At 40.7% G+C, this 16446-nt stretch overlaps 1 protein-coding gene across 1 annotated transcript in view; it reads right to left on the bottom strand.

Annotated features, from left to right (window-relative positions):
- pcloa (piccolo presynaptic cytomatrix protein a) overlaps nt 1-16446 on the bottom strand; it is a 385443-nt gene that overhangs the window by 121873 nt on the left and 247124 nt on the right. The window contains exons 12-14 of the mRNA XM_063073096.1: nt 10938-11146; nt 5829-5876; nt 1961-2091 (exon numbers count right to left, since the gene is read on the bottom strand). Coding sequence (XP_062929166.1) covers nt 1961-2091; nt 5829-5876; nt 10938-11146 — 388 coding nt within the window. The remainder of the gene's footprint in view (nt 1-1960; nt 2092-5828; nt 5877-10937; nt 11147-16446) is intronic.

The raw sequence follows: 16446 nt of genomic DNA, 5'->3' as shown, positions 1-16446 counted from the left end.
ACAGACAGCTCTTACATCATGAGGTATAATACCCCACTGTGGCTACTGCTAAGAACTCTAATGAACTGGGCAAACATGATTTCTTTTTCACATATCTGTGTTGACCTTGCTTGGTTAACTTGATTTCTTTCTATGCTTTGCCAAAACATCTTTAATGATTTTTCCCATGTTTTTCCTTTTTTTATTGGAAGCAAATAAGCGCAAATGATGCGAATATGATAAAGAAACCTATAGAATATCCAGGAATTGGTTGACACCGAGCAAGTGGGCTAGTCAGTTAGGAGAAACACGGCAAAAGGAATTTAACTTAGAAAAGTGTGCGGTAATACATTAATAAACTAGATAAGAGTGAAATAACATATGAAATTTAACCTAAGTAAGGCGGTGCTATAACAAGACAGAGATGTATTTATCTTGACATATTTGCTGCAGAGATGAGAGGGACGTTAATGAGAATTTTATTCACCCTGAGGGTAGTAGGTTTTTTGGAACTTGTTGCCTTAAAGAATTCCTCATCATATTTAACTAGTACATTCCTGTGTACTTGATCTTTGACCTGCAGGTAAGGTGCCAATGGTAGATGGTGGCATTATGTTGGTTAACTCTCAGATCATCCCAGACTCCGTGGACTGAATGGCCTCCGTCCGTGCCACAAATACTCAGCCAAGCACTCTTCAAGTATTCTTATTATTATTAAAGTTAATTTGTTGTAAATACACGAACATCCTGCCTTGGTTGTGTTACTGGAATACCAGCACGATACTGCTCATGACTTATGTAGGCTGAGAAAGAGAAATCATTTATTAACTTTATTTGTGATAAGTCAGACAAAAATTTAACAAGATTTTAACCACTGAACCATTTAGGCTACAAATAAAAGCCTGTATCTACTTTAACATGCAAATTGCTTCTCATTGGTGTCTGTGACATCATATTCCTTAATAATCTAATATATGAGTATAGAAAGTACAAAGTGTTAACAAGAACACTAGAAATTCTTTGATCAAATAATGTACTTCATCTTTATAATATTGAACATGGTATTTGCTATTGGAGTACATCTAGAACTTTTAAAATCATTCTCCCTGTATAAAAACCTAAATTTATGAATTCACATCAAGGTGTTTTTAGTTAAATGTGCAGCTTAAAGATTGGTATCAAGCTGATAATATTGCTGAATGATTTAGCTCAAGCTGACTGAGGCGGAAGATAACTTTGATAGTCAATTGACATTATTGTCTTCATCCCCAATCAAGATGTTGTCTGCAGGTAAATTGAAAAACACGGCATTCATTGTGTCCAACCTCCATAAAATATTTTAAGACAACAATCTCACAATAGGAGCCCTTAGGCTCAGATTTGGTTTGGGATACATAAAGATCTGGTGATTGTGGGGCCAGTGGTACAGGGATTTCAAAGCCAATTCTAACCAGAACTTTACCATTGAAATATACAAGTTCGATGCAACAAGCTGAATTTCCATCATTTACCATATTTTGTATATCGTACAAATTACTGAATCTAGAAAATACCAAAACAACACCATTTATAAAATTATGAGAGGCATAGATAGACAGATGGTATCTTTTTCCAAGGGTCAAAATACGAGAGGGCAAGTATTTAAGACGAGAGGGGTTAAATTCAAAGGAAATGTGCGGGTTTAGATTGTTTTACCCAGAGAGTGTTGGGTGCCTGGAATGTGCTGGCTGGGGTGGTAGCAGATATGACAGAGGCACATAAGGTGCTTTTTTATTGACAAATGAATATGCACAGGATGGAAGGATATGAATATTATGCAGGCAGAAGGGATTAGTTTAGTTAGGCATTTAATTACTAGTTTAATTAATCTATAATATGATGGGCTGAAGGATCTGTCCTGTGCTGTAGAGTTCTAGTTTCTATTGGGCCAAAGCGTTCGCACAGAATGAAGGCATTGGAATTCAAGAGTTACTTTCCTTACCCTCTGCCTGGAAGAAGATAAACCTTAACAAATGGATCAGAATAACCATTGTTGTCTCTTGGAGCAAGGTCCCTGGCTTGGAGAACATGAACAATGAGATTTCCAACTTGCTTGTCATAGTTCATTTGCAACTAAGGGGAAAAAGAGAATCCAAGTGACAGAAAGTTAGAAGTAGCTACAGGATATATTTCCCATTTTTTGCTGATGTTTTCTGATTCCTTTTCCTGGTTGAGAAATGTGAGACATTTATTTAGAGTCTGATTATTACTCTGCAATTGCCAGACCAAATTGCTAATCTCAGCAATCCTTTCACTGCATTGTAGAATAACTGATGAGGGAATTTTTAACATCCTGCATTTTGTGACACTACGTTGACAATATGTATGTATCCACCATGTAACATTCAATTTAGTGACAGTTCTAAATGTGGTATAAATTGTAGGATAACAGGAACCATCTCATATTGATTTAATCATTATTGTTTCAATCAAAATCCTTCTGCTATTGCCAAAAAGGAATAAAATCATTCACCATAGACAAAAGAATGTGCCACCAGAATGGAAGAGTAGGCGGATGAGAAGGATTGTGGTAGATCAGAGGGATCTGGGAATACAGATCAATGATTGCTTGAAAGTGGCACCACAGGCAGATGGGGTCATAGAGAGAGTTTTGGGCGCATTGGCTTCATAAATCAAAGTACTGAGTACAGAGGTTGGGATGTTATGTTGAAGTTGCATAAGATGTTGGAGAGGCTAAATTTGGAGGTTTGTGAGCATTTCTGGTCACCTACCTATGGGAAAAATATCAGTAAGATTGAAAGAGTACAAAGAACATTTACAAGTATTTTGCTAGGACTTAAGGACCTGAATTACAGGGAAAGGTTGAATAGATCCAGGCTTTATTCACTGGAGCATAGGACATTAGGGGAGAATTGATAGTGGTATATAACATTATGACAGGTGTAGATAGTATTAATGCAAACAGGCTTTTTCCACTGAGGTTGGGTGACTAGAACTAGAGGTCATAGGTTGAGGAAGAAAGGTGAAATATTTCAGTTAGACCTGAGGGGGAACTTCATCACTTAGAGAGTGGTGAGAGTATGGTTAGAGCTGCCAACCGAAGTGATGGGTGTGGGTTCAATTTCAACATTCAAGAGAAATTTGGATAGGGACGTGGATGAGAAGGTATGAAGGACTATAGTCCAGGTGTGGGTCAATGGGAATAGGCAGAATAACAGTTTGGCATAGTTTAGATGGGGCGAATGGCCTACTTCTGTGCTGTAGAGCTCAAAGTCTCTACGACTCTTAAGGAATTGGATCTTGAAACAAACTTGTTATCATAAATTACTCTCCTAAGCAATTCCTATTTCTGGCGAGAACTAAGTTCTCCCCTATGCTTTGAGATTCAATTTAAGTTCAATGAAGACATGAAGTATATCGAGGATCAAAACTTTAGTAGCAGTGTAATTTACACTGTATATATTGCAGCTTGTATAGAGTCTAGAATACACAATAAAGCTCTATCATTAAACATGAATATGAAAACACACTGAAAGTGAACTATAATTCTCTCTGTAAATTTTTCTGACTATGTGACATCCCATCTTGGCAACATAGATTATGAGACCTATCATTTGAAGGATGCTGTTTGATTTGTTTTTTGGAACATGATTGCTACTGATAAGGCCAAGATCTGTTGCCCGTTCCTAAATACCTTGAGAAGGTAGTGATGGACTGCCTTCTTGAACCTCTGCAGTACTCCCACAATGTTGTTAGGAGTGCAGTTGTAGGATTTCAATTCAGCAGAAATGAAAGGACAGCAGATGAAGATGGAATGCGTGTTCCAAGTGAATCTCAAACTGGTGGTATTTCTCTGTGTCTGCTGCCCTTGTCCTTGGTGTGACAGAGGTCACAGGTTTGAGAGGAGCTGTTAGACTTTCCCAGGTTAAGTAACCGCAGTGCACATTGTATTTATGAAGTGGCTGAAATGTGATTAGGGTTCTGATTAAGTAGGGCTGAACTTCCTTTGTGCTGTTGAACCTCTTGAGTATTGTTTGAGTGCACTTTGCCAGGCCAGTGGAAATCATCATGATCCTGCAAAGGGTCTGATGTGGGAAGAGGTCACCTTCATTTCTCATCCAACCTACCTCTCTCCTCTAACTGGCTGTCGTCTAGAAATATTTGTGGATTCCTTTTCCCAAAATCATGGAACCAATAAGGCACAAGGGATCCAAGGCATGGCGACAAACTGGATCCAAAACTGTCCTGGTGATGGGGGGGGGGGGCGGCGGTAAAGGGAGATGGTGGATGGGTGTATTCTGACTGGAAATCAGTAATTAGTGTATGGCAGGGAATGGTGCGGGTGCCTTGTTAAGTACATGTAAGGTACTTGGATGAGAATGTACGTGGTAGTGTGAGCACTTAAGTTCCTCGGCATACATAACACTGAGGATCTCACGTGGTCTGTACACACCAGCTGTGTAGTGAAAAAAGCGTAACAGTGCCTCTTTCACCTCAGATGTTGGAAGAAATTTGGTATGGGCCCCCAAATCCTAAGAACTTCCTATAGGGGCAGAACTTTATATATATATATATATATATATATATAAGAGAGAGAGAGAGAGAGGGAGAGGGAGAGGGAGAGGGAGAGGGAGAGGGAGAGGGAGAGGGAGAGGGAGAGGGAGAGAGACATCACAACTTAGTCAATGGCAGATCTATCTGACCAATCTGGATAATATTTTTGAGGAGGTGACAAAGTATATAGATGAGGGCAGTGAAGTATGTGTGATTTATATGGACTTACAGTGAGGCCTTTGGGAAGCTCCCATATGAAAGACTGGCCCAAAAGGTTAGAGATCATGGGATCCAGAACAACTTGCGAAGTATGACATAAAATTGACTTGGCATGAGGAAGCAAATGTGCTAGAGGGCTATTTTGTGATTGGCATAGTTGCTGACAGTGTGGAGGGTAGTCCTAGCCTTAGGTATGATATTGATGTGTTGGTGAGATGGACTGAGAGAGGGCAGATGTTGTTTGATTTTGAGAAATGATAGAAAGAGTGTGGAATAAATTCACTAGAGTATTGCCTGGAATGGAGAGCTGTAGCTGTAAGGGGGGGATTAGATAGTTGAATTATTCTTACTTGAGCATAGGTACGATAGTCAAAGATGCATTTATTTTAATGGAAAAAGCCTGACAAGGTAGGTCAGAGGAACTGAAGGCATGGAATGGTCCTGAGATATTATCGCCATAACAGAAATCTGGACAGGGATGGGCAGTTTGGCAACACAATATTCCTGGCTACAGATTTTACAGGCATAATAGAGCTGAAGGTAAAAGAGGAGGGGCAGTCATGTTTTTGATTAGCGAAAACATCACAGCATTAGTTCGGGAGGATATTCTGGGAGAATCGTCCAGTCAGATAGATGGGCAGAAATTAGAAATAAGAAGGGGATTATAACTCTGATGGGATTGTATTATAGTCAGTGGGAATTCCTATCATCTTCTGTCTTTATTTCAGATTTTCAGCATGTGCAGGTTTTTGATTTTCAGAATTGAAGTTATGGATAAAGGGTAGCAGGGAGTTGTGAGAAGTGCTTATTTTTATGCAGAGAGGGGATGACCTGGAAGCCATTCTCAGGATACATAGTCGATCAAGATTTTCTCACGGGAATTGGAGAGGGACTGTATGGACACTTGCCTGCAGGAGTGTGGGAAAGGGTGTTGTGAGAAGCCACTCATTAATGATGAGCTAAAGCATTTCACTTCTGCCTTAATAATTCTGTAATTACATGAAATCCCAAATTTGCAATCGCACTCAGTAATACAGAATGTTGTAAAAATAAACCATCAATATGCAGTATTTTACCTGAATTTCTCCAGTAATTGGATGTGACTTGCTTGCTGTTTCTGAAGGCTGCAAAATAATAAAAACCATTTAACGAATAAACATTTTCTGTGGTTGTTACTTTTAACCTGTTATTTTATGCAACATTGGATTAAATTCTCTATTTGTTTATAGGAATGCAAACATAAATGAAAAGCAATAATTATTATTAAATATATGCTTGTCTTTTTTAAGTTGCTTGGCCCTGCATCAATTCAGTTCATCTCATTTTGTTATATTTACTCTTTGCTTCTATTTTCTTTGGAGAATTGTGTGGCAATGAAGCGAGAATGGAGGCGAAGTAAGAATACAGTAAACAATGTAGACAGCATCCATCCAGTCCATATCCAAATCTCTACAAGAGCAGAGGGATCACTGCTGAATTTCCCTTTACTGCTTCTCTCACTCTTTTCACTAAGTATTCTCTCTATCCTATATGCTTTCTAGATTCTGCTAAATAACCCAGAACTGCCAAAAATTTAATCTATTTATTACAGTCATAGAGAGAAGTGCAGTGCAGAAACAGGCCCTTCAGCCCATCTAGTCCATGCTGAAACTATTTAAATTGTTCACTCCCATCAACTTACACCGGGGCCGTAGCCCTCCACATCTCTGCTATCCATGTACCTATCCAAGCTTCTCTTAAATGTCCAAATCTTAATGCATGCATTACTGAATGACAATAAAAGAGGACTGCGTGTCCTCATAATCTAATCTAATCTAATCCAGCTCGCAAGCACCATTTGTGCTGGCAGCTCATTCCACGCTCTCATGACTGTCTGAGTTAAGAAATTTCCCCTCATTTTCCCTTTAAACCTCTCACCTTTCACCCTTCACCCATGACCTCTGGTTGTAGTCCCACCTAATCCCTTAGAATACCTTCCAATAACTTTCCCACAATATTTATTGAGAGGTAGTGCAGAACAGGTTCTTCCACCCAACGAGCTGCACCACCCAGTGACCCACCTGTTCTATCCTAGCCTAATCACAGGAGAATTTACAATGACCTATCAACCTACTAACCGGATTGTCATTGGACTGTGGGAGGAAACCGGATTACCTGGGTGAAACACGTGTGGTCATGGGGAGAATGTCCAATTTCCTTACAGATGGTGCTGGATCTGAACTCTGAACTCTGGAATTCCCTGAGCTGTAATAGCATCACGCTAACTGCTATGTTACCATAGCAACATATATTCTGGAATGATACGTCTGCATAAGTATGTATTTGGCTAGATAACAGTGAAACATGAGCATGAAAAATTCCACAAAGTAAAGGCCACTTCATCATTGTATGGCAAACCCTTCAAGACCGATACAGTGTGACTGAATTTATTGTGGTATCACAACACTCTAACTCCAACGTTAGGAAAACATTTCCCGCACAGATATTTTGTCTGACCAAGCCAAGCATCTTTCAATAAGATTGTTAATGCAATGTAGTTCTCGATTCAACTTTTGTGGATGGCTTTGGAGTAGTTTATGCTTACCCTTGGAGAAGGATTTCAGTCTCAACAGTTTAGAATAAATGCAAGCCAATAAATTGAAAACTTATTATTGAACACCATTAGAAATTTCAGGCCTTAGGAGCGCACTGATTTTGCAGTCCGCTTGTTTCCTTAATTATCCAATAACAAGTCACAAGAATACTGATAATACTGAGGACCACATTTAATGACTGCTAGAGATAATGGATGTTAAGTGAAACAGCATCCACTGTGATGTCCCCATTTTTGACTGTCGAATGTACTGCCAAAACGCACCATCAAAATTCACACAACTACAAAGGTGACCAGGGAGAGAAAATGGAGAATGGCTGGCACTGGTCAGCACCAATGGTCAAGAACTTCAGAAGGGGAGAAAACTGCCACAGAATCAAATTACTGAAGCATATTACTTGCAATATTATCTAAATAACTTAAACATTAGTTATTAAATGATAACCCCTAATTTCCTGACTCTGATGGATTAGAATATGGTAGGTATATATATAATATTAATATTTGAACAGAAAGTATGATGATCTCTTAAAGGAAATGAAACAAATAAGAAAAATAAACTGAATAAGATTTATTGTGCCTTCTTGCATGTTATTGAAATAGAATTATAGAATTCTTCCCAGGTTTGTAAACCTTGGTGATATCTTGTAGGATAGGGCTTACCTCAAGAATATTTCTCTCATTATTTGTGTCAGGGCCAGGTGTATGGAAAGAAAAGGTTTTGGGAGGTATATAGGCCAAACATGAGTAAATGGGACCAGCTTTGATGGCAGTTTAGTTGGCATGAATGAATAGGGCCAATGGGTCTTCTTCTAAGCTGTATTGCTCAATGAATCTAAAGGCAGGTAATAACGTTGTGACTTGTTAATTGACCTGGGTTACTGCAGTAACAGCAAGAAAACAATGCAAGATAGTCCAGTCTCTCTTTATTCGGTAGCTACTACTCTCTAATCCAGGCAACATCCTGATAAACACATGGATGAAGGTACATAAGATATGGGAGCAGAATTAAGCTACTTGGCCCATTACGTATTCTCTGCCATTCCATCATGGCTAATCCAACTTTCCTCTCAGCCCCTGCCTTATCCCTGTATCCCTTCATGCCCTGACCAATCAAAAATCTATCAACCTCTACCTTAAATATACATAAAGACTTGGCCTCCACAGCTGCCTGTGGCAAAGAATTCCACAGATTCACCACTCTCTGGCTAAAGAAATTCCTCCTCATCTGCGTACTGAAAGGACGCCCCTCTACTGTGAGGCTGTGTTCCCTGGTCCATGACTCTTGCACCATAGGAGACATCAACTCCACATCCACTCCATCAAGACCTTTCACCATGAGATAGGTTTCAATGAGGTCACCCCTCATTCTTCTGAATTCTAATGAGTACAGGCCCAGAGCCACCAAACACTCTTCATCTGACAAACCATTCAATCCTGGTATCACTTTCGTACACCTCCTTTGAACCCCTTCCAGTTTCTGCACATCCTTTCTAGATGTGATATGATGGCTGATTTTTTGCTTGTGAAGATCAGGATAAGAAACCCAAAACCACTCGCAATACTCCAAGTGAGGCTTCACCAATGCTTTGAAAAATCTCAATATTACATCCTTGCTTTTATATTCTTGAAATAAATGCTAACATTGCACTTCCCTTCCTCACCACAGACTCAACCTACAAATTAACTTTAGGGAATCCTGTATAAAGTCTCCCAAGTCCCTTTGCATATCAGTTTTATTGTATTTTCTCTCCATTTAGAAAATAGTCAGCCTTTCATTTTTTTCTACCAAAGTGCATGATCATACACTTCGCGACACTATATTCCATCTGACACTTTACAACAAAGCCATCAAATTCATCATCCAAATCATTGGCATACCACATAAAAAGAATTGATCCCAACCTGGACCCCTGTGGAACACCACAAGTCATCGACAGCCAACCAGAAAAAACTCCCTTTACTCCCACTCTTTGCCTCCTGCCAATCAATCACTTCTTTATCCATGCTAGAAAATTTCCTGTAATACCATGGGCTTGGAGTCTGTTAAGCAGCCTCATGTGTGGCACCTTGTCAAAAGCCTTCTGAAAATCAAGCATACAACATTAACCGATTCTCCTTTGTCTATCCTGCTTGTTATTTCTTCAAAGAAGTCCAACAGATTTGTCAGGCAAGATTTTCCCTTGAGGAAACCATGCTGACTACTGATTATTTTGTTTTGCTCCTCAACCTTAATAATCGACTCCAACATCTTCCCAACCACCGAGGATAGACTAACTGGTCTATAGTTTCCTTTCTTCTGCTTCTTTCCCTTCTTGAAGAATGGAGTAATATTTGTAATTTTCCTTTCTTCCAGAACCTTTCCAGAATCTAGTGATTCTTGAAAGATCATTACTAATGCATCCACAATCTCTTCAGCTACCTCTTCCAGAACTCTGGGGAGTAGGCCATTTGGTCCAGTTGACTTCAGACCTTTCAGGTTCCCAAGAACCTTCTCTCAAATTATGGCAACTTCACACACTTCATGTCCTCTGATACCTGGAATTTCCACCATACTGCTAGTTTCTTCCATAGTGAAGACTGATGCAAAATACTTATTCAGTTCATCCACCATTTCCTTGTCCTCTCCAGCATCGTTTTCTAATGGTCTGATATCCACTCTCGTCTCTCTTTTTACACTTTATGTATCTGAAGAAACTTCTGCTATCTTCTTTAATACTATTGGCTAGCTTACTTTTGTGTTCCATCTTTAACTTCTTAATGACTTCTTAGTTACCTTCTCTTGGTTTTTAAAAGCTTCCCATTCCTCTAACTTCCCACTAAATTTTGCTCTATTATATGCCCTCGCTTTGGATTTTCTGTTGGCTTTGACTTCTCTTCTTAGCTATATGGTTGTGTCATCTTGCCTTTAGAAGACTTCTTCCTCTTTGTGATGTATATATCCTGTGCCTTTCAAATTGTTACCAGTACGTCCAGCCATTGGTGCTCTGCCATCATCCCTGCCAGTATTCTTTTCCAATCAATTCTGGCCATCTCCTATCTCATGCCTCTGTAATTCTCTTTCCTCCTCTGTAATACTGATACATCTGACATTAGCTTTTCCTTCTCAAATTTCAGGGCGAATTCAATCATATTATGATCACTTCCTCCTAAGGGTCCTTTGACCTTAAGCTCTCTAATCAATTCTGGTTCATTGCACCAGGATCCATTTCACCATTGCACCAGTTGCATTTAATTGGTTAAATGCAATAATGTCCTAATAAATATCATGAGATGATCAGCACTTGCAAATGTGGAACAATCTTTTCATGTTGTGTGTTTCTGTGTGTTTCACAAGCCCCTTTGTGTATATTACTGTTTTAGGTTTTCTTATCACTAGAATTCCAGGCTCACTTGTGTTTTTTTTTAGTGGCTTACCTATAAACTTAAGCATGTTCCTTTCATGCATTTCTCAATTTTTCATCATTTTTTCCAAGAGATATTTAATTTATACATTAAACTTTATTGATTTCAGTCGATTCAGTAGCAGAATATTGCAAAACAGATCCTACTGGAGAGGTGAATTTGGTCTGGTTGGACTGGAACTTCTCACCTTGCTGCTGTGTCGCTTTTTGCTTATTGAAGGGGAAGCGGGTTGCCCAGGACTCGGAGCAGCACTCGAAGCAGCAGACGTGGTTCCTGAGTGGCTGTGGGCTCCTTTCTCTGAGGCTGAACTCACTACACAAGGTGCCTGCTGAGACACCTTCTGTAGTTCTGCTGCCAGCTGCTTCGGGTCAACTCCTGGTGACCTTTGCTTTTCTCCTGAATAAAATGAACACATCATCTTTACAAAAGAAATAAACATTGATCAAACTACAAGTTTTTTTAAAAAAGAGTATTTGTAATTGTAAGACATTTGTTCCTACAGCCCTCTAATTGTGACAGGAAATTCCAAAATGACTTCCCTGACTCAAACAATCAATCATAGGCAGCACAAATATTATTTTAGGGATGTGGAGGTGAATATTATTGCACACAGAAATGCAAATGACTTAAATGGAGCAGGTTCTGCCATGGCCATGTCTAGCAATTTAAGTATGGCCACCTGATATGCTTAATGTAACGAATGATCATGCCCATTGTCCCAACTCTCCACTACTCTCTGTATTCTCCTGAGCTCTGCACATAGAGTAGCAATTCCTAGTCACAGTGTCATCACAGCACAGAATTCAAAATCACTAGAGCACAGAATACGAGGGGTGATTGATAAGTTCGTGGCCTAAGGTAGAAGGAGATGAGTTATTACCTTCAAGCTTTCTGCATTTTCACTCAAAGAGTTGAACTGCACGTACATGTAACGAGAGCTGTATAATTCAGCTGCCTGGCCTGCTGCATTCCACCAGCATTTTGTGTGTGTTGCTTGAATTTCCAGCATCTGCAGATTTCCTCGTGTTTTGCATTTTTAACTCATCTCCTTCTACCTTAGGCCACGAACTTATCAATCAGCCCTGCTGTGGACCTCTTCTACAAAGAAGGGATCTGTATGCTTCACGACCGCTGGACTAAGTGTGTACATGTAGGAGGGGACTGTGTTGAAAAATAAATGTGCTAGGTTTTCTAAAATTGACTGCTTCTACCTTAGGCCACAAACTTATCAATCACCCCTCGAACAGCTACTTAACACCACGGAAGAACTTGAAAGCCAATCCCAATAATCAGTCTTTCCCTGGAGTCTTTCAAATTCATATAATCAAAAATGTACCCAATTCATTTTTGAAACACACATTGAGATTTACGCTGATTAGGCTTTTCCAGATTACAGTCACTCTCCGTCTAATGTCACCCTATGGATCTCATTGGACTTCTGACCAGTGAAGCCTGCAGCATAGGTAGTGTTCTCTATTCCCACCATCCTGAGCAGGTCTGGTAATTACCCTTAAGAGGAGATCAGTCCCAGCTTCTAATTTTATATATGAGCTTTCTTATCCCTGAATGTTTTTAGCAAATCTCTTCTGCACCTCCTCTAGAATGTTTGTATTTTTCAGAAAGTGCAGTAACTGTAATTGCAACAATCTACTTCTGGCCTAAACAATATTATATAAACACTGACAATAACATCTCTATTCTTATGAGTAAAACACACTCAGCAGGTCAGGCGGTATCTATGAAATGGCTCGACGATAAGACCACACACACAAGGAAGGTTGTGGTATGGTGTGTGACAGAAAAGAGACTGATTGGCAAATGGAGTGATCAATCAGAGTGATAGAAAGTAGTATGGGACAAGTAAAAAGACAAAAGATCAGTCTGAAGGAAGAGTAAGTCAGAGCAGTACAACACTCTTTCTATTCTCCTTTCCTGGTGTAGAAGGGGTAAATAATAAATCTGGAAATGTGGATTATTTAAATTTGATCTCAATGCTGTATTCTGGGTGCTGTCTCTTATACTTATTCCAAGCTGTGTTGCAACAGAGAAATCAAATCCTCAAGACCAGGGGCACCAGTGAGAGGATCCTGGCTGGCTGTATCACTGCCTGGTACGGGAACTGCACCAACCTTGATCGCTGGGCACTGCAAAGAGTGGTATGGACAGCCCAGCACATCTGTGGATGTGAGCCTCCCTCCGCTGAGGACCTTTACAGCAGCAGGTGCAGAAAGAAGGCCTGGAGGATTATTGGGGACACCAGTCACCCCAACTGTAAACTCTTGCAGCTGCTTCTGTCTGGCAAATAGTACTGCAGCATTAAAGCCAGGATCAACAGGCTACAGGACAGCTTCTTTCTAAAACCTTTTGACGTATAAATTTACATGTCTGAACATTGCGACGGAGTCACAACACAAAGATTTTTACCCCCTCATGTTGTGGGATGAACGTAAAATTTAAATAAATTCACATTCAAATTCATAGCAGGAATAGGATGGAAACGTAAACTGACAGGTGATTGGAAGCTGAGGTCCTGTTTGGAGAATGTCCTCACACGGTTACCCACTTCCAAGCTTCATGTGGGCCGCAAATTTTGAAATTTTATTCTTATTTTCTTTTAGTCCTTAATATGTAGTAAAAAAAATCCTGTGTTTTGGCATTGACTACTAAAGAACATCACTGACCACCATGTAATAGAAACAGACGTAAGTTAGTTAACTTAGCCCACTCCTGGTAAGATGGCTGCATACTCAGGTTCAGCAGCTTCTCCGGTCCAAACGAAGGTATAATTGTTCGTATTTTATATCTGTTTTATAATCGCAAGACACTGCGGATACTAAGAAGATCAGGTATCTACGCCATCAGTGAGCTGCTCGTTAGCAATGGAGCGGGACTTAGTATGTACCATTGTTGTGTTGTCACCTAGAGTTGCTGCATACCGTTCTTGTGTCGAGGTGGTGTGCAACCCTACAAGCAGTGCGAGGCTTGGATACTTTTCTTCTGATTGCGAGACCCTGTTGTACATTAGTAACACAGAATACCGCAAGTCTGGGACATTGGTGAGACCAGCAGTGGGGGGGATCTGTATTGCCTCAGTTGTGGTTCAGATTAGGCCCTCATACTGCAGGGTCACCTGCTGCAGCTGCCCAGGAGAGGAGATGTCGAGACGGTGTGGGACTGAGCAGAGGCCTCTGGTGGTGAAGTGCGGGAATCCATACTGTGTTGGGGACTGGCCCCTCCCTTTGGTGCTGCCCTCCAGTGTTCACTTGGTGCAAGGACAAGCTGGACCAGGGCAAACATCCCATGCGCTATCAATCTACGGGCTCTGCCACTCATGGACTTGGGCTATATAAATATTTTTTTGTGAATTAATGTTTTTCTGCTGTCATAACTACATGTGTAGCATGCTGCGGGCTACTGATAGTGTGTTTTGCACCTTGAGGAATGCTGTTTTGTTTGGTGAGATTCATGTAAGGTTGAATGATAACTGAACTTGAACTGCCTGTTCTCCATACTGTAACTTCATTGCTGATCTTGCGCAGATCAGAAATAATAACATTTCCTCCTCGCTGACAATCAACACCTGTTCACCTCAAGAATGAGCGCTTTGTCCACTGCTCTACCTTCCCTACACCCACGAATATGTGGCCAGCCACAGGCCAACTGCTATTTATAAATTTGCCAATGACACAACTATTCTTGGCATAATTTCGGATCGTGACGAGGAGACGTACAGAGTGAATAGATCAGCTATTTGAGTGTCGTCGCAACAACAACCTTGCACTTCGCCTGAGTGAGACCAAGGGATTGATTGTGGACTTCAGGAAGGAGAAGTAGAAGGAACACACACCAGTCCTCCTCGAGAGATCAGCAGTGGAAAAGATGAGTAGTCTTAAGCTCCTGGGTGTTAACATCTCTGAAGATCTATTCTGGGCCCAATATATTGATGACATCACGAAGGAGGCATGACTGTAGCCATATTTCATTGGGAGTTTGAGGACACTAGGTATGGCACCAAAAACTCATGGGAATTTCTACAGATACACCGTGGACAGCAGTTCAATTGGTTGCATCATTGCCTAGTTGGAGGAGCCAATGCACAGGGTCAGGAAAAGCTGTAGAAAGTTGTAAACTCAGCCAGTTCCATCACGGGCACTAGCCTCCCCAGCATCGGGACATCTTTAAAAGGTGATGCCTCTAAACAGTGGCACTCGTCATTAAGGACCTCCATCACCCAAGGCATGCACTCTTCTCATTATTATCATTAAGGAGGTGATACAGGAGCCTGAAGACACACACTCAACATTTCAGGAACAGTTTCTTCCCCTCTGCCATCAAATCTCTGAATGGACAATGAATCCATGAACACTACCTCAATATTTTTCCTCTCTTTTTGCATTACTTATTCAGTCTATTTTTTTATATATACTTATTGTAATTTACAGTCTTTATTATTGTGTATTGCAATGTACTGCTGCCACAAAACAACAAATTTCACAACATATGCCAGTGATATTAAACCTGATTCAGATTCTCTCCAAATGAAAGGTCTCGACTTGAAACATCGACTGTCCATTTCCCTCAACAGATGATGCTTGACCTACTGAGTTCCTCCAGCCTCTTGTGCTGCTCCAGATTTCAGCATTTTCTTCCATCTCCTTGTTCACCTTCTAAATATCCTGTTATGGCAGCATCCATATATTTCTTGATTCCATAAAAATATCCAGAAACGTCAATCACATTTTTGAACCAACCAGTGACTCAGCCTCCACAGCTCTCTGACTCACCAGCCTTGAGTGAAAAAATCCAAAGGGACTGTTCCATTGGCAGGTCTATCATTCTTTATCCTTCCTCCACCAACCCCCATACACCTATCATGGGACTTTTAAATGAACTGCAGAAGGTGCAACGCCAACCCTAACAGGGACCAAAACAGTCTTTGCATATGTGAAGAACACATATAAAATGCTGGAGGAATTCAGCCGGTCAGGGGGCATCTACGGTGGAGATCAAATCTATAGATATTGGCTGACTTGCTGAATGCACATAGAACATAGAACATTACAGTGCAGTACAGGCCTTTGGCCCATGATGTCCTGAAGACCTTTCAACCTGCTCTAAGATCTAACTCTTCCCTCCTATAAAGCACTCCAGTTTTCTATCATTCATGTGCCTAACTAAAAGTTTCTTACATGACCCTAGTGAACAGTATCTGTCCCCACCACCATCCTTGGGAGGGCTTTCCATGCACCCACCACTCTTTATGTAAAGAACCTAGCTCTGATATCCCCCCCCCCCACCCCATAACTTCCTCCAACCACCTTAAAAGTATGTTTCCTCGTAATAGCTATTTCTGCCCTGGGAATAAGTCTCTGGCTGTCCACTCAATCTAAGCCTCTTATAATCTCATTGACCTCTATCAAGTCACCCCTATTCCTCCTTCACTCCAAGAGAAAAGCCTTAGCTTGCCCAACCTATCCAGTTAAGATTTGCCCTCTAGTTCAAGGTGCATCCTGGTAAATCTCCACCGTCTCTAAAGTCGAAGCTTCCTAAACTCCCTTCCTGCTTAAACCCAATAACTTTCACGATCCCTCTGAGCAGCACTGTACTTCCTTGGTCCAATATGCTTTCCAACCAGAGGCACAGAGTTTGGCACCAACACCTGTTTGCCCTCTGCTGGGCCATGGTTTATGATATAC

Source organism: Mobula hypostoma, chromosome 20 (genome assembly GCF_963921235.1).
Source record: "Mobula hypostoma chromosome 20, sMobHyp1.1, whole genome shotgun sequence".
NCBI classification, from domain to species: Eukaryota; Metazoa; Chordata; class Chondrichthyes; order Myliobatiformes; family Myliobatidae; genus Mobula; species Mobula hypostoma.
Note: the sequence above shows the minus strand (reverse complement) of the source record. Positions and strands in the feature narration are given on the sequence as shown.